The 19,926-nt window shown below is 36.5% G+C and overlaps 1 protein-coding gene across 1 annotated transcript in view; it reads left to right on the plus strand.

The window, feature by feature from the left end:
* Nucleotides 1–19,926, plus strand: part of LOC148944286 (intraflagellar transport protein 140 homolog) — a 254,533-nt gene that overhangs the window by 225,772 nt on the left and 8,835 nt on the right. Inside the window, exon 10 of the mRNA XM_089099895.1 lies at nucleotides 13,410–13,533. Within this exon, the coding sequence (XP_088956021.1) occupies nucleotides 13,410–13,533 (124 nt within the window). The remainder of the gene's footprint in view (nucleotides 1–13,409; nucleotides 13,534–19,926) is intronic.

A 19,926-nucleotide genomic window follows, 5' to 3' on the forward strand; every position in this document is an offset into this window, starting at 1 on the left:
GCAAAAACTCCAAAAATCTGAATTTCATCAATCCAAAAAATTAATATTGGAAAAAAAGTGTTATACTAAAGAAACAGTACAAGCAAACTAGAGTTTGACCCCAAACAAATTGCAACAGAAATGATTTTTACACCCTACTGTAGAGGAAAAAACAGATCACCAGCATATTCAAAGTTGTACATTCTAGGTCGAAGCAAAACTCGTTGTTTTTGTTTTGCTTTTCGTGTCCATTTTTCAGTTTTTTCTAAAAAAATGAACTGTCGGTAAATGTTCATTTTTCTGTAAATGAAGTATAACCCCGATGTAAAATGAAAAGTTAATCCCAAAAATGAAAACAAATTTGATGTACAATGTACCAGAAGAAAGTTTCATAGTCATCAATTTGTGATTTCACCCTTCTCATCGTTGTGACCTCTTTTTCACCATGCTATCAGAAGGCAACTATTCTGGAATAAAATTATGTGCTGAGCCCAAATATCAAATTAACCTGATGTAATATCTACTAGCAAACCCGCTTCATATTCATCAATATGCACTTTTTTATTTTCATTCGACATTTTAGCACTTAGCACTTATTTTTTTAGTACTTATTATCCACCAATTCGTCGATTGTTAATAAAACAAATTGCAACAGAAATGATTTTTACACCTTGTTGTAGAGGAAAAACAGCTGAACAACATATTCAAAGTTGCACATTCTAGATTGACGCAAAACTAGTTTTTTTGCCTATCATGTCAGTCACTTTCCTAACGTAAGAAAATAAGTTCCGGTAAATGTTCGTTTTTCTTGAATTGAATTTTTATTCCGATGTGAAAAGGCAAATCAGTGCGAAAATTTAGTCAAATTTGGTGTACGGTATATAAAAAGTTTCATAATCATCAATATGATACTTTTAAGCTTCTCGTAGTCGTTATCCATTTTTTTTTTACCAGACAACCTTTCGCTGGCTAAATTGTCGGTTTTGAGACCTAATAATTAGTTAGCCTGAATTTGATCGTCGCTGGCTCCATCAAGTGAAGGATCAGCCTAAAAAAAAGTGACTTTAAGATGTTTATTAAAACATTAGAAATATTAGAAAAGGGAAATCATCTGTGAAACAAGTTTTCAGCGGCAAACATTTAAAATCCCTCTTAAAATAAACTATTATCAACACACTGACTAAGCCTCACAACTGATAAAATTATCGAATCAACTTCATGAAAATTTGAAAGACAGAATCAAACTCTGACTAGTATTCACAGCTTATTATTTTAATTCAGATATCTAAGCTTCGACGTTCTACTCATAGTTATAGCTTTCTATTCTTGGACAGTTAGAACATACTGTCCCTTTGATAGTTTTACACGCTGCAGTACAAGCTAAGCTGGTTTTAAAGCAGCTATATCTCGTTGACCTACATTCCAGTTGACAGGGGCACTTCTCGATTTTTAGAATCAGACGAAGGGCTGGTAGGACGTCAGTAGTCAATGGATACAAGAAGTCATCTTTATTTTTCCAACCCTATTCCTCGGCCTTAAGTTCAGAATCAGGATCTCCACTCCATACCCGAACTTGGTATAAAACCCTGTAACTGTGGGATTTAGCCGCATCAGAAGCTGGTAGTAACTGTTCTGGGTGGACCAACGTGCTAGCAGTAGTCACCTTCTCTTTAAAAATTTCCCTGCGGAGTTCATTCAGATTTCCCCCTTTTGAGGAACCATATATCATGAGCAGAGCGTCTTCTCCAGTAACCCATACTTCCTCCTTTGAAGCTGACTTCAGCATGAAAACTGGTGCTGATGTACGAAAATCGGCGTCTGTCATAAGCTTTTTCAGAACAAGGCCTTTTCCCACACTGTGAATCTGTGAAACAGAGTCACAGCCTAAGATGGTGCAAGCAAAAGGAATCAGATGGCATGTCTCCTGGCCCAGCTTCTATTTCAATTTGTGAATATCCCATATTCAGGGAGCTTCGTTCAACTTTGGCTCAGGTGCAAAGAATAGTTTCTTGCTTGATAGGTCACCATGACAACACAATAGAACCAAAAGATCAGTATCATCTCCATTGACGGCAGTGCCGTAATACTGGGAAGAATCAACAGCAAATTGCACAATTGGGACATCTGCATCACTTGGTGCTTGGACTACGACGAAGGATTTTGATCAGAGATAAACAGCCAACGCGCAGATAAACCGGCCTTGTTTTTATTGCAGGACAAAAACTCATCCTTTTTTACCTTCAGCTGCATATCTGCTGTCAAGAAGGTCTTACGGCTGATTATGCGACTCATCGACTGGGTCGTATCCTATATGGTAACTCTACCATCCTAGACGTTTAACACAGTAGTGGCAGATGGATAATTTTGGGTCACGTAAGTAGCATAATGGTCAAGGATTTCGGAGTATCGTTCGTTTTTGGACCATGAAATTTTGTGCAAAAGAGCTCCACCGTCGATGATTTATCGAATGCCGTTGGGAAAGGGAGTAGAGCACTCCTCAAGATTGCAAGCCTGTGCTATAGTCTTGGCAAACTCTGGCTTTTTCGGAGATCGGAGCATGCAAGAACTTTCAAAAAGTGATGCCAGGTAGAAACACAGTTCGTGTTGAAAGTACTCAGATTCCATGAGATTGATTCTTTACTAGTGCGATGAACATCTGAAAACTGAGAGTGAGGTCCAGTCTTTTGCAATCTCCAGCTGGATTCTGCGTTGCAGTAATTTGAACTGCCTGTTGTTTTTTTCGAAAAACAAAATCAGCGACCAGCTTTCCAGACATGGATTCACTGATTTTTAGACCTAAATCTCTAGCAGAATCAACGTTCGAAGATTCGTAGGCTGTCAGACCGTTGGTGATGTTTCTTAGTTGAAAATCCCCACTAAATGGTTATCCTTTTTCTAGGAAATTAATAACGATCTGGGTGTTTTTACCGTCTCTTAGCTGCCTCGGCTTCAACGTTTCCTTATGTTGTTCACTAGTTCCAGGAAACCCTGCGACATACCCTCCATCAGAAGATTTAGAGTAGAGCAGACTGGTCGAGACAGAACCCATAAGGACCTTTGAACCTCTGTCATACCACTTTCATCGGTAAGGCCACCAGCCGTTTTGACAAAGCATGAATTCCTGCTCAATGACAAGATCCATGGAGAGCCCAGCCCAGAATCTATCAGAACGTCTGATCACATGCATCCCATTCTGGAAGGCTTGATAAACGGCAGGATGGGTTTCATGGAGTTTGACCATTTGCTGGATATAAAGCTGGCAGGATTTTTTGTAATTGTTGTGCCCAAAAGCCGCCAGATAAGGTAGCGTGTCAGAGGTGGATTTTAAGTGGAGATCCCATGACCCAGATCGTTCAGCTCTTAAGAAATTTCGCAGTACGGATACCATATCGGAGTATTGGAACCACAGTTTCGAGATTCTGTACTGGAGTGCTTCCAGTTTCTTCCTATCGATGAATCCCACCATTTTTGATAAAACAGTTCTTTGATATAAATTTCCAAGAATTTTACTACGTACGGTTGGGTACATTAGTTTACCATTTCAAACTGTAGATCTTTGGTTGAAATGATGACACAAACAAAAATGATCTCTTACCATTAAATATCAAGTCAAAGGGAAAGAAGAACATTTGCAATGAAACTTTTTTAGCTTGTTAGGTGGCAGATACATTGAATGACTTTTGTATCTATAGACGGCAAGATATCAAACACGGGCATTAACGTGACTTAATAAATAATTACTCGGGGTAATTTTCAATTGTGACTTTTTAGCTTACGGCTTTATCCGGGAAATCACTTGGACAGAGCGTGGGACGAAACGTTGATATTATTTATTGCATTCGAAGGTCATGAAAGTGGTGTAGTTGCCTTCTGTGCGTTAACTGGTCTTCTAAACGAGCCAACCATAATTTATCAGCCCAATTTTTTTTTAACAACAATGGACAAATTGTTGGACAATAAGTTCTAAAAGAAACATGTCAAATGAAAATAAAAAAATGCATATTGATGAATATGAAACGGGTTTTCTAGTAGACATTACATCTGGTTAATTTGATATTTGGGCTCAGCTCATCATTTTATGTCAGAATAGTTGCCTTCTAATAGTATGGTGAAAAAGAGGTCACAACGATGAGAAGGTTAAAATCACATATTGATGATTATGAAGCTTTTTCTGGTACATTGTGCATCAAATTTGCTTTCATTTTTGGGCTTGGCTCTGCATTTTACATCAGATGGTACTTCATATACAGAAAAACGAACATTTACGGATAGTTCATTTGTCTTAGAAAAAAACAAAAAAAATTGACACGAAAAGCAAAAAAGACTTGTTTTGCGTCAACCTAGAACGTGCAACTTTGGATATGTTATTAAGCTTTTTTTTCTCTACAATATGGTATAAAAATCATTTCTGTTGCAATTTGTTTGGGGTCGACACATATTTTTGGCTAGTTTGCCTGTACTAAAGATGAAAAGACAATTGTACACTCAAACCATAGAAAGGTTAGTGTCCTAAGACAAACTCTAAAAACTTGGGTTTGATCAATCCAAAAAATTATTAATATCGGAAAAAAGTGTATTAATATATTAAAGATAAGTGAAAAGACAGTCAAACACTCAAGCCGTAGAAGGGTTAGTGGCATAAGAAAAACTCCAAAAATCTGAGTTTGATCAATTCAAAAAAAAAGAATATCGAAGAAAAGATCTTATAATAAAGAAACATGAAAATACGGTTAAACACTCAAATTCCAGAAGGGCTAGTGTTCTGAGAATAACTAAAAAAGTTTGAGTTTCATCAATCCAAAAAATTTATAACATCAACAAAAGATGTTATATTAAAAAAATGAAAAGATGGTCAAACACTCAAACCCTAGAAGAGTTTGGGTCCTAAGACAAACTCCAACAACCTGAGTTTGGATTAATCCAAAAAATAATAAAATTGGGAAAAATGTTATAATAAAGGAATATGAAAATACGGTTAAACACCCAAACTCTAGAAGGGTTAGCGTCGTAAGAAAAAGTCCAAAAATTTGAGTTTGATCAACCCAAAAAATTAATAATATCATAAAAAGGTATTGTATTAATGAAAACTGAAAAGACGGTCAAACACTCGAACTCTAGAAGGGTTACTGTCCAAGAAAAACTCCAAAAATCTGAGTTTGATCAATCCTAAAAAAACAATATCGGGAAAAGATGTTATATTAATAAAAAATGAAAAGACGGTTAAACACTCAAACCCTAGAATGATTAGTGCTCTCAGACGAACTCCCAAAATCTAAGTTTGACTAATCCAAAAATAAAAAGATCGGAAAAGGGTTTATATTAAAGAAAATTGAAAAGACAGTCAAACACTCAAACCTTAGAAGGGTTATTGCTCTATGACAAACTCCAAAAGTTTGAGTTTGATCAATCTAAAAAAATAAAATATCGGAAAAAGATATTATGTTAAAGAAAAAACTGAAAAGTCGGTCAAACACTCAAACTCTAGAAGGGTTACTGTCCATAGAAAAGCTCTAAACGTTTGAAATTAATGAATCCAAAAATAACAACATCGGAAAAAAGGTGTTCTATTAAAATAAACTGAAAATGCGGTCAAACACTCAAGCCCTAAAAAGGTCAGTGTTCTAAGACGAACTCCCAAAACCTGAGTTTGATCAATCCAAAATAAAAAAATAAAAAAAGGTTTACATTAGAGACAACTGCAAATATGGCAAAACAATAAAAATAAAGAACAATAAAAAGAAGGATAGTGCTCTAAGATGAACTCCGATAAATCTGAGCTTTATCAATCCAAAAATAATAAAAATGAAAAAAGGTTTATATTAAAGAAAAGATAACACGGCCAAACTCTAAAACTCTAGAAGGGTTAATGGCCTAAGACGAACTGCCAAAATCTGAGTTTGATCAATTCAAAAATAACAAAAGATAGAAAAAAAAAACTTTTTATCAAATAAACTGAAAATAGGGTCAAACTTTTAAACTCTAGAAGGTTAGTGTCCTAAGGAAAACTCCCCAAGTCTGAAATTGATCAATCCAAAAATAAAAAAAAATTAGCTAAAGCTTTATATTAAAATAAACTGAAAATACGATCAAACTCTCAAATTCTAGAAGGGTTACTTCCCTTAGACCAGCTCCCCAAATCTCAGACAACCCTGATCCAGATGTATTAGCCCCCCTCCACCAATGTAATGCCTTGCCGGTAACACCCCATAGTGCTTTGCCACTCTGCCTGCGAAGTTAGCTTTTATACACTGGACGCATTAACTCCAAGAAAATAATGAACAAAATATGGAAAATAATCTTAAAATATTAAAAAATAATTGGTTAAAACCCTCAAAACTCTAGAAGGCTTAGTGTTCCAAGAAAAACTCCAAAAATATGAGCCACTCCTACTCCAAGTCTACTCGAAGCCACTGCCACTCTGCACCCTCTAAGATGATTTTTTTATGTGGCGGACGCATTAGACCCAAGAAGATAAAAAAAAAAATATGAAAAAACATTAAAATATGGAAAAATAATCGGTTAAAACCCTCAAAACTCTAGAAGGTTTAGTGTCCTAAGACAGATCCCAAAATCTGAGCCAACCCTACTCCAAGTACATTGGCTCTCTCCGCCCGTGTAACGCCTGGGTGGCAGTGCCCCCTAGAACTGCCACTCTGCCTTCTCGAAGATGAATTTTTTTCATGTGGGGGACTCATTAAACCCTAGAAGATAATAAACAAAATATAAAAAAAAAATCTTAAAATATGGAAGAACAATCGGTTAAAACCTTCAAATCCGGGAATGGTTACGCCAGATTTAGGGAGAATATCAAGAAAAAGAACTTCTTTGGAGTTATTAAAATAAAGTCTCCTGAACCCTCTTGTAATATATTAAAGTAAAACTGTTATTTCTTTAAAAAGCCTCCTTATCGCACGGTTGAATCCTGGCTCCCCCTCAGAATGCTCCCTTGAAGCACCCAACAAGGGATATGATCTCTGGCAAGGTGTACCGAAGACCGGCTCCAATTTTTATAGCCTAAATGCCTAGTATGCCCCTAGTCAAAATGGCCCCAGGTGTGTATGAAAATGTAAAAAAAAACAATGTTAAAGAGCTGTAAAAAAAAGTTATTGGCCATTAACATTACAAAGGCTTTTGACATATTTAATTCGTGTAGGAGTGTAAGCAAAGTTTAAAAGCTAAGTTTGGTGTTTTAAAGGAGTGCACGTTGTGTTAAATAAATTGAACTGCATATCCCCCCCCCCCCCGAAAAAAACAAAAGGGCCCAATTGGAGGATATAGACAATTCCCCTTAAAAGACCTAAAAATAATAAGGAATAAAAAATGCTGAAAATAAACATAAAATGGATCTAGGATGCGTACTTCATAATGCAAGAGTAAGAAACCCGCTCTTGCAGTAAGACCCCGAAGCCGGGCCGAAAAGTCGGCGGCGCACCGCCTAAAAAAACACGGCGGCGCGCCGCCGAACATGCATCAGCGTGCCGACGCCGCCGCTGATTCTATCGTTTTTTTTGTTTTTTTCTCTCTTTTTTGGTTATCACTATTGACCTCCGGGCTTCAACCGTCATCCCGGCTAATCTGTTTCTTAAAAAAAAAAAATACTGTCATCTTGGAGTCGCCATGTATATCGGTTCATAGGAAGGAGAAGAAGAAATTTTTCTTGAAACAAGAATTCTTCCTTCCACTTTAAAATTCTGTTCATTTTTCTTTCTGATTTTTCGGATGAAAAGAGGTAGGTAAAAGAGCATTAGGCAATTCAGGATGTTGTCACAGGCAGCGCAATCGAGCTGTCTAAGTAAAGAACAATGTTGGCAAAATGTATTATATATTTTCATTGTTTTTTTTTTTCCATACCAGGGCAATTCGTATAGAAGGATTTGTCATATAAACTTCGAAAAGGGCTCATTCGATTGGAAATTGGAATAACTAGTGCCCTTTTTAAAAGTCGAAAGTGATTGGAAGGCAGCTAACACCCCTTCCACGTCCACTGTTTTCCCAAACACATCCAATCAAAATTTTAAGATAGCCATTTTGTTCAGAGTAACTGATTTCCAGAGAGAAAATATGTTTTTTGAGGAGGTTACTCCCCCACAGCCCGTAGGGCAAGGGTTTTGTAGTTATGCCCTGGAGGTATATAAGAACGATGTTGGCACAATGTATTATTTATTATTTTTTCCTTTAGACCGGGGCACTTCATATCGAAGAAGTTGTCGTAGAAACTTCGAAAAGGGCTCATTCAATTAGAGATTGGAGTGGCTTGTGCCCTTTTTAATAGTCGAAAATATTTGGAAGGCAACTAACACCCCTTCCTCGCCCACCATTTCCCGAAACACATACAATCAAAATTTTTAGATAGCCATTTTGTTTAACGTAGTTGAAAGTTCTGGAAATTAGGTCTTAGAGGATGACAACCACCCTCATAGCCCTAAGGGTAAGGGTTGTAATTTATGCCCTGGGGGCATATACGGTGTTTATAGAAAATGTTGTCGCAGAAACTTAAAAATGGATGATTTGATTGGAAATCGAAAAGCCTAGTGCCCTTTTTAATAATCGAAAGTGATTGGAATGGGTTATATTTTTATAGTAGAGATCGATGTTGGTATAATGTATAATTTTTTTTTTTTTTTGTTGTTGTTTAGACCAGGGAGCTTCGTATCGAACACTTGGTTGTCGTAGGAACTTCGAAAAGGGCGCATTCGATGGAAAATATAAAGGGTTGATGTCCTTTTTAATAGTCGAAAGCGATTGGAGGGAAACTAATCCCCCTCCCACCCCCACCCTCCCATTTGCCTTTATGTTTAAAAACTAAATGTTGCCTTAAGATTCAATCAAAAAGCACTGTGTTGATGCTAATTCTCAACAAGGCATTTCAGCAGTATCCCATGAATGACTTATGGTATTATATTCAAACTTTCAGGGCTTCTTCTACTCTTAAAATTTGACCAGATCAAAATAGCGTAAGTTTATCCAAGCTATCAAAAAAAGCAAACAAATTTTTTTGCGAATGTTATCAAGTTTTCCATTTCAGGTCAACTGGAGGAGGTATGAAACTAAATTAAACACTACTATTTGTGTCAAGATTTTTATAAGGCTCTATGTTGTTAAATTTTGCTGAAAATTGTTTTTCAGCATAAAAATAGCAGGCCAAACTATAAATTCTTAAAAAAAACGAAAAGATTTAAAGTATGATTTTCTTTTTCCCTGAAAAGACTATGTCAATATAAAACGAACAGAAAATAATTAAAAAAAATTGTTTCCAAAAAATAAATTTTTTCAAAGAAAAGTAAAGAATTCTATTAACCCAAAAATGAGCAAAATTAAAATCAAATAATCTACCAAGCGTGAAACCACTACAAATCAGCATCGATAAATAAATCAAACCCAAAACGAACAGAAATTACAATAAATAACCGAGTCAAACTTAAAACGAGCAGAAATTAACATGAGATGGGTTTAAAATCCCTATGCTTTCCCAAGGCCAGAACATAATTTGCACTTTACTGAAAAAAATACAAATGAATGTGCATTGTCAGTTTAATATACATATACTGATATTTAGTAATCAAAATGTTAATATTTTTGATTTATTAAAGTTATAAAAGTAAAGACATTTATATTTTTTCAGTAAAGTGCAAATTATGTTCTGGCCTTGAGAAGGCATAGGGGTTTTGAGCCCAACTTATGTTAATTTCTGCTCATTTTGAGTTTGACTCAGTTATTTATTGTTATTTTTGTTCGTTTTGGGTTTCATTTATTTACCGATGCTGATTTGCGGTATTTTCCCGCTTGGTAGATTATCTAGAGCTAGTATAGAAATATATCTATAGAAATGAATTACATTTTTTTTTGAACAGTTAGCAGAGCACACTGAAGTTGAAGTAGCCTTAAATTTTGACTTGAAACGTTATAGCTTGACCACTTCTTTCAGAAAAGAATTTCGGAGGGTTATTCCGTGTTGATAAGAAAAGAGGGTAAAGTTGCAGTTTAGTTCCTCTGTAGTGTAGGGCGCTGGAGCCCTATAGTGACGGCGCAGGTTTGTTCTCCCTTATAAAATAACTTATTTCAGCAGATACAAAGAAGAAGCCCATTTGCGGCATTCTGTGGGACCCCAAGGTCCAATACTAGTATCAGATCCCGCGAGGGACAGTTTACGCTCGTCAAGTTCTGGCTGTACCGGCCAAATGTGCCCCAACTAAACGACTTTTAAGCACGACAGGACTGATAGTAACTGCAAAAAGGCTCCAGGCAAAGTGAACAAACTCACTTTTGTTACATCAATTGCAAATAAAGTGATGTAACCGCGGATTTAAAATTGTTTGTGTTGTTAAGCCATGGTATCTGATATGTATACAGTGTTTTTTCGATGTTGTTATTTATTTTTTTTTTTTTTCACTTCCTTTTCGTATGTATTTGATGAACAGGAGATGTTGGAACTTCAAACTTTGAAAGTTACACACACATTAGCCCAAATCATTAACAAAAAAGAAATGACTAAACACGGGATTTTATAGGAACAATGCGATGTTAAACATAAACACAACATAGGTTTCCCTGGGTCTAGTGGCTAAAAATGAGAATTCTACTTGGTCTGATCGACGGTGAACATAAATACTTTCCTCACGGCCAAACAAATTCCTGTTTTGTCATATTGTTCTTGTATGTTTTTAGCCAACCATTTAAAAATCCTTACTAAAATCGAGGTTGAACGTGCTTGGTGAAGTGGAAATTTTATTATTATTTTTAATCAGAAAAATCGGCGTGCCGTGGCGCACCGCCGGTCTAAAATCGGCGGCGCGGCGCAAAAAAAATTGCGGCGTGCCGGGTGGCGCGCCCCCGCCGATACTGAATCACACATTCGCTGCCGTCATTTCGGCATGACACGGCTTCGGGGACTACTTGCAGTGAACAAAGTTTTCTATGTTGGAAAAATTCATTGTGTGGTGTCATTGTTTATTCTGTAATGGAATGCCGTCTTGTTTCCAAGCAAGCTTCAATCCGCGATGCAACCCGCTTTTTGAATTCTGTGTAGGGGTATGTGGCGGCTGGAAAACATTTGAATAAACAATATCTTCTAGCCAAATTTCAATATATGGGGTTAGAACCAGGTCAGATATCGGTTAGACTGCGCCTTGGAACACAAATTTTTGCATACAAGAAAAAGGGTGTGAGAAATGCTCCTAGTGATAGGAAAACTATAAAAGTGCCTAGTATAACAAAATTAGCGCTATGCATCCTTAGTGACATATGTCATATTAGAATTTCCCGTATAAAAAAAAGAAAGTGGAGGTACTAGAGGCAATGTCGTCGTAGTTCCCCTTTGCTCCAGGCCATGGTTCAAGCAAGTGTCGTCGTATAAGATTTACCGTCGGATATATATACCTACCAAAAAAAGAAAGTGGGGTTGCTTAGGAAATCCTCCCAGGAAATACAAATAAAAAAGAGAATGGACCTTTTATATAGCATTTGGGGTCGGAAAAAAGGAATTGTAGTTTCTCCATAGGATTTGGGGTCAGAAAAAAAGGAATTGGAGCTGCTGGATGAGATTTGCCGTCGGAAAAAAAGGAATTGAAACTGTTGGATAGGATTTGCCGTCGGAAAAAAAGGAATTGGGCTTGCTGGATAGGGAAATCACCCAGGAAAAAGGAATTGGACTTACTGGATAAGGAAATGTGGTGTGAAAAAAGGATTTTTCTTTTTAGAGAGAGAGAGAGAAATTCATTTTATTAAATTTTATTAAAAGTCATATCAAACAGAGCTACCACGTGAAAATCTATACAGATTTGTTTGTGGCAGGGCTCAATATTTTACTCAGTTACTACATATATATTTTGAAAAAATGCAATCATATTAATAAATAAAAAATAAACCTCATGGGAACCGCGAACCAATACTTACAGAAGACAAATGACAGAATACAGCCCCCCTCCCCTATCTTTATTCATTAAGAAATTCTTTATCTTATTTTTAAAAGAGGCTTTACATAGGGAAAAGGGCCCGGAATTACAAAGCTCACTCCTACTGAATGTGTTGTTAGACTAACGTCCTCTTAGAAGACAATTCCACTTCAATCCTATTCTTGGCACTTAGTGGCTGCTCCATGGCATTCTTCTTAGACAACCGGGCCACATCAGAGTGCAAGAAATTGCTCGCTCTTGGCTCCATCTGTGTCTTTCGTGTAGAAAGATTATCACTAGTGAGAACCCTCTAGATAACTTTGAAGTTGTTTCTGGAATACTCCATGGGTCAATCATGGGCCCAACACTTTTTTTTTATAAACTGATGATCTTTTTCATGCAGTAAAAATGTGCCTTGTGTAGTTTTGTTTCCGTTTGCGCCATCCCCCTTTGCTGGTGAGCACAGATTCCAGTTAGATTCTGATTAGAGCCTAGCTGTATTTGCTGATCTACGGTAGCATTTGATCAAAATTTGCTAGAAATACATCTCAAGCCTTTATTTTCGGAAAGTTCTTTCATGGCTTTATGTGAAGTTTTAGCTCTTAATATTTCCATGTCTGAGTTTTTTTTATAGAGTTTTTACAGCTTTTATAGCTGTTCGTTAGATACCTATGTCACAGGATCCTCTCCTTAGATCTGAAAGGGGTTATATCCAAATCCTTGGTATTCGTCTTGATGAGAATTCTTCTTCCGAATTCCATATTAATGCATTACAAGTTAGGACTGTCAGAAAGCTAGGCGTCTTACCTTGGCCAAACCACACATATTCCAGGGATACCGTACGGTTCTTTCCTTCACCTTGGTTTTAGCCGGGTGCCGGGTACTTGGCCGGTACTATTTCGGATCTAAAACCACGATAGAAGTTTGCTAATTTCAGGATTTAAAGGCATATGAACTTGCTAATACCAGTGCCCTAGAAGTCTGATAAACTTGATTTAAGTTCTAGTCATTTTTCGAGTTTGTTTCAAAGGGGTAGAGCAAAAAAATTTCTGAATTTTTTCCTCGGTTACAGTCACCACGACACACATGATTTCCCTCAGCCACACAATTGCAATCAGCATACCTGATTTTAGATACTTTAAATTACCTGGGTACCGCGACTACCCCAACTTAAGATCCATAGAGAGTTGACCGGGGTGCCGAAGCATCGACTTTGGTTTTGCCTCTTCAGCTCAATCCAATCTTATATTTCTTAATTATAAAGTTTGTATCTGCTGTTAAACCCTCAGATCGACTTGCGTCCTTACAAATGTTTAATAAATTTTTTTGTTGAGTGCACTTAGTATATAGCGATGTTATTTCCGAGTAATATTTAGTCTCTTTTTGCCTTTGCCAACTCGTATAGGAGGAGTTGTCGTAATGTTTTGGAAAAACTGAATCTAAGATAGTTTTACACCAAAATGATTGATTGTAAAGACTATTAGTACGTAAAATATACTGTTGAAATCAGATTAATAAATATTAATTTCTTCTTTGCAGTACGTTAAATCTTATTGCAAGCTCTGCTTATCTTCGTAGCTCCTACAGTGAGTCCAAAACTGTACCATCTTGCGGAGTATCAGCAAATGGAAAATACCTGAGTTTTCATATTAAAGATCAACAGGTAATGAACCCTTGCATCATTTACCGGCTCAAAACTTTTATCGTTATTATTATTATAAGATAGACTAGCTTGGCATCTTTCGTGAAATTATGCAACGATACTAAAACCTAATCGAAAGGATACTGATCATTTTACAAAGTTTGCCAATTTCGTATTTATTTGTGGTTTGGTCAGATTTAGTTGTATCCTGAATATATATTTAGCCAGAACTTGTTATTAGAAACTGGTAGTGTGTGATCGAGATTCCTTTTTGTTGTTTCGGGTTTAAACTCTTGAATGCAAAGCCCCACATAAATCAAAGTTGTTTACATTGAACCCTAAGTTTACGCTGTGAAGTTATATGAGACTCCATTAATTCCAAGCAGCAATCAATATCTTCACAACGAACCTTGAAAACAACCAAAACTGAACCCTAGGATTCTTAAGGTTACCACATTTATGCACACCCTGGCTAATCCAATCCTAAGACACACTTCTAAATATCCAATCAAAATAGAGATAATTGTAGCTCGTACCTATCTGAACAAGCGGACATGACTAATCTTCTTCTTGCAATAATACTTAATTTGTACCAATTTTATATTTAGAACATCACATTTCAAAACTTATTTGCCACGATGTCAGCACCCTGTGCCATATTATTTTTCAATCCTTTTAGTACCATCTCTAACTCCTTGCATAATAAATCTTCCTTCACCTCCAAACTGTCAAAAATTTCATTAGTTTTAATATTGTTTCTCAAGAATGTATCACGGTTTAACACATCCAAAATTTATTTTCTTATCTCTTCATAACACCTTTCCTCGTTACAAGTTAACGATTGTTTTTATCTTTAACTGTTACCTGTCCAAACTGACCAATACTAATCAATTCTTTAACATGGCAACACAATATCTCACTGATTCACAGTCCAGCCACAGATTCCCCTCCCCCTTGTCGGTTATCCGTAAAACCAAATAGGTTTTCCATAAAAAAAAATGCAGATAGTTCTTCAGATTATGTAGAAATTTCCAATGGTTTTGTGGCGGTTATATTAGCAAAGAAACAATGATTGTCGGTTGCCAAAAAGCTACAGACGAAATTATTCACCACATATTCAAAATATTTAGGTTTTGTATTTCAAAATAGTGGTAGTTGGTGTGCCCACATTAAAGAGACAGTAAAAAGGGGGAAAGCGGCTATATCGACGGTTTTTAGGAATGGTACAGTTATGGGTATTAAAAGTCTAGCAATGCATAAGAGAATATTTTTAACGAAGATTATGCCAGTTCTTCATTATGGTGGGAAATTATGGGGGATGGAAGCGGCAGAGCAGCTGGAGACCCTTCAGGTAACCTATTACAAAAGGCTTTTCGGCCTCCATAGGACTACGCATACCCAGTTTTTGAAAGGGGAGCTAGGGCTTTTTTCGCTCCGTAAACATAGGCTGGTTCAGGTAGTTAGATTTTGGATGAACATAGTGCAGGTACCACGAGGTAAACTTATTAGACAGGACTATGAAGAGCTACTTGCTTCAGGGCGTAAGAGGTCGTGGCCGTTTAGGGTTAAATCCTTATTAGACAGATTAGGATTGTCCTATATATGGAATGATGGTTGAGGTCCCGCCATTAGTCAGATTGATAAAATAGGAATAGTTAAACAAAGATTAGAAGATCAGGAGATACAGACAAGGGGGAATGAAATTGAGAGATCCGAGACATTAAGCGTTTATAAGGATGTTAAAAACGTGTTTGGCCAGGAGATTTACTTTAAATTTACTTTGCCAAGTAAGTATTTGTCATATTGGTTGCAGCTGCGGGCCAACTGTTTGCCTTTAAGATGGAGGAGTAAAGTATTTGAGAGAGGGAAGGGGTTCCCGGCGTCTAGGTACACGTGTCCCATTTGTAATATTGAAGAGGAAAATCTGGACCGTTTTCTGTGCTGGTGCCAGGGGCTTACTGATTTGAGGGAGGGTATTTTGGGGAAAAGTAATTTTTCACTTCGAGGCATGTTGTCTCAGACTGTACATAGCCTCTAGTGTAGATTATGTAAATTTGTTGATTAGGCACTAAAGATAAGAAAAGAACTATTGTGAAGAAAATTTACTATGATTTGGAATAGAAATGCTGAAGGGAGTTTTAATTTTGTTTTTCTGCTATATTTGATGCATAGTGTGTATGGCCCTGTAGAAAGGCTTTTGAATACACGATTATTATTATAGTAGTATCGTATCAATTACTTTCAAAACTACATGAAAAAATACATTGAATTGCGCAAGAAAAACCCATGGTTGTGTCATTAAACTCACGCGTGAACATTCTAAAAGTTGGCACACTAAAGTCGAGGATTTTTAAACTTGGCAATGTATAATGTAGTCAAGCATGTTTTGAGAGTTTGATCATAATAGTATAATTTAAAGCAAACAGGTTTTTTTTCTGTTTTTGTTGTCAATTGCACAATGAATGTACGTCATGAATTCACGTGTACAATCTTAAAAAAACAAAACTGGCATAATATAAAGTGGTCAGACATGTTTTGGGAGCACTTTTTCAGAGCATGTACTTATGGATACCTTTCCAAGCAAGATGGTTAAACATGCTTTTACAATCGGAAATGTTTGATTAACATTTGCAAAAAAGCGGTAATGGGATTTGCAAATTCGAGGAGATGGGGTGATTGTGTACTGTATAATACACAAGTGACGTTTTGGAGAGTATTGTCAATTTAAAATAGCTTAGAAATAAAAAAAAATTAACAAGAAATGGCTAAAAGTGTTTTGAGGGAGATGGGTTGCATGGAGGGTTGAGTTGCACGAGGGTTCAGTTACACGAGGGTTTAGTTAAATGGGGTCGAGTTGCACGAGGGTTTAGTAGCACGAGGGTTCAGTAGCACGGAGGTTCAGTTGTACGGAGTTTCGGTTATACAGGGGTTCAGTTACATGGGGGGTTCAGTTGCACGGGGGTTTAGTTAAATGGGGCTTGAGTTGCACGGGAGTTGAGTTGCACGAGGGTTCAGTTGACGGGGGTTTCAGTTACAAGAGGATTCAGTTACACGGGTATTAGTTAAATACGGTTGAGTTGCATAGTCTCGCTGGAAAAAATTGGAGTTCATACTTAAACAGTTCTATTAAGAGCTATTGCTATGGAAATGGCTCATTTTTGAATCGAAACTATGCTTTTCTGACTGAAGATAAACATTTGAATTCAGAAAATGTGAAAATGTACACAATTAAAACAGCGAAGTGAGTTTTGACGATATTTTCTATAATTTCGTCTGAAAAATAGGAGTTCACGCTTAAAAAGTTCTATTAAGAGCTATTTTTATGGAAATGCTTTTACAATTGGAAATGTTTGATTAACATTTGCAAATAGGGGGTAATGGGATTTGCAAATTGGAGGAGATGGGGTGATTGTGTACTGCATAATACACACAAGTGATGTTTTGGAGAGTATTGTCAATTTAAAATAGTTTAGAAATAAAAAAATTTAACAAGAAATGGCTGAAAAGTGTTTTGAGGGAGATGGGTTGCATGGAGGGTTGAGTTGCACGAGGGTTCAGTAGCACGAGGGTTCAGGAGCACGGGGGGCCATTTGGACGGGGTTTCGGTTCGACAGGGGGTCAGTTACAGGGGGGGCTCAGTTGCCCGGGGGAGTAGTTAAATGGGGCTTGAGTTGCACGGGAGTTGAGTTGCACAAGGGTTTAGTTGCACGGGGGTTCAGTTACATGCGGATTCAGTTATACGGGGATTAGTTAAATGTGGTTGAGTTGCATAGTCTCGTTGGAAAAAATTGGAGTTCATACTTAAACAGATGGAAAAATGGTACTTGTTAAATATTCGGGTAGACATACGACTAAGAAACGCTTCTCTATAAATAAGGCTATCGTGTTTTTCTGAACTTTCTAGGGCGGGGGTAACTATTTAGTTTAAATAATTCTAGGAGGAATTGAGTTTTGTGGCTGGTGTGGAAAAATGGTACTTGTTAAATATTCGGGTAGATATACGACTAAGAAATGCTTCACTATAAATAAGGCTATCGTGTTTTTCCTGAACTTTCTAGGGCGAGGGAAAGTATTTAGTTTAAATAATTCTAGGAGGAATTGAGTTTTATGGATGGTATGGAAAAATGGTACTTGTTAAATATTCGGGTAGACATACAACTAAGAAACGCTTCACTATAAATAAGGATATCGTGTTTTTCCGAACTTTCTAGGTCGGTGGTAACTATTTAGTTTAAATAATTCTAGGAGGAATTGAGTTTTATGGATGGTTTGGAAAAATGGTACTTGTTAAATATTCGGGTACACATACGACTAAGAAACGCTTCACTATAAATAAGGATATCGTGTTTTTCCGAACTTTCTAGGGCAGGGGTAAATATTTAGTTTAAATAATTCTAGGAGGAATTGATTTTTGTGGGTGGTAGGGAAAAATGGTACGTGTTAAATATTCAGGTAAACATTCGAGTATAAATAAGGCTATTGAGTCTTTCCGAACTTTCTGTGAGAGGCGGGGGTAAGTATTTAGTTTAAATAATTCTAGGAGGAATTGAGTTTTGTGGCTGATGTGGAAAAATGGTACTTGTTAAATATTCGGGTAAACATACGACTAAGAAACGCTTCACTATAAATAAGGCTATTGTGTTTTTCTGAACTTTCTAGGGCGGGGATAACTATTTAGTTGAAATAATTCTAGGAGGAATTGAGTTTTATGGATGGTATGGAAAAATGGTGCTTGTTAAATATTCGGGTAAGCATACGACTAAGAAACTCTTCACTATAAATAAGGCTATCGTGTTTTTCAGAACTTTCTAGGGCGGGGGTAACTATTTAGTTTAAATAATTCTAGGAGGAATAGAGTTTTGCGGCTGGTGTGGAAAAATAGTACTTGTTAAATATTCGGGTAGACATACGACTAAGAAACGCTTCACTATAAATAAGGCTATTGTGTTTTTCTGAACTTTCTAGGGCGAGGGTAAGTATTTAGTTTAAATAATTCTAGAAACAGGTGACTTGAAATGCTTCATTAGAAATAGTTTATTGCTAATGATAACTCCTCGACAGATATTTGTTTTTTTTGTTTTTTTTAGCTATTAGCTAAACGTTGCTCTGTGTTTGTCACACCAACTAGTAAATATTTATCGGGGTTTTATTTTTTCTGTTCAATTATTTTCAGTGTAAGCCAATATAATTACCTCTTTCTTTTATTCTAACTTAACTTGTAGGAATAGGACTTCTAGAATAAGGATTCATTCCCTCGACTAAATCAGTTTATTCATGTATAATGGTGAACAAAAGACTATTAATTCTCCGTATTCTTCTTCTTCTTATCTAGCTAAACGTTGCGCTGTGTTTGTCACACCAACTAGTAAATATTTATCGGGCGTTTATTTTTTCCCGTTCAATTATTTTCAGTGTAAGCCAATATAATGCTAGGGGGAGTAAAAATGGTAGTTATTTAGTACCCGGTAAACAGGTGACTTGATATGCTTCATTAGAAGTAGGTTATTGCTAATGATACCTCCTCGACATATATTTTTATGGCTCTAAGATTGTACTCTATGCTTGCCCAGAGACACGATGTGGCTTTCCCACTATTGCTCTATGGTCGGTTATCGACACTACCTAGTTTATTGCATGTATTAAATCAGTATTTTTTACGCAGTGGAACGATAAACACTTAAGTCATATCTTTAAAAAAAAGTGAAGATGGAGAATTTTAATAAAGTGTGTTCACATAACAAGGTTATTGTAGCATTGAATGCCGACAAGGAGAAGTAATTAAACTATGAAACAAGTACAGGTGGTAGCAGTATTGGAAATGTATGCAAGCATTGTCATGACAGTAAGGAATTAAATTTCTTTGGAATAGCGAAAAAAATTCAACTTTTATGTTGGTGGTTAGGCGAGATTGAGATCACCAGAGATGATTGCACTCAAAGAGAATGCCAACATAAAAATAATCATTGATGATAGAGGACAACTCCTTGCTACTGTTGCAGGTAACACATTACCTACTGATACATCCAATCGTCACCTTTCGGGTATTAGTATTCAACGGAAGATCAATAAAAGAAAGGCCTACTCTTCTACTAATATCGTAAACCATATCTTGTCTACGTGCCGAAACTGTTACCTGTGTAAAGATATTATGATAATATACAGTGAAATTGCCAGAAAAACAAAAAGGGCATTATCAGAAAATATCACTATGGAACATAAAAGATGAATCGATGAAAAAAAAGCACCAGCAAACGTTACTGCCATTGATCAAACAGTCAATGAACCAAATAATACCAAAGACGAAAAGCATATTGAGCCTGTTGATGTGACACCAGTAAAAATTGAGTATGACGCAAAATGGAATAATGATTATTCTACTGATTACGAACCAAGAGAAGACAATAGCTATAATAT

The sequence above is a fragment of the Artemia sp. Qi Xiang Cuo genome, chromosome 14 (assembly GCF_049724085.1).
Source record: "Artemia sp. Qi Xiang Cuo chromosome 14, ASM4972408v1, whole genome shotgun sequence".
Classification (NCBI taxonomy): Eukaryota; Metazoa; Arthropoda; class Branchiopoda; order Anostraca; family Artemiidae; genus Artemia; species Artemia sp. Qi Xiang Cuo.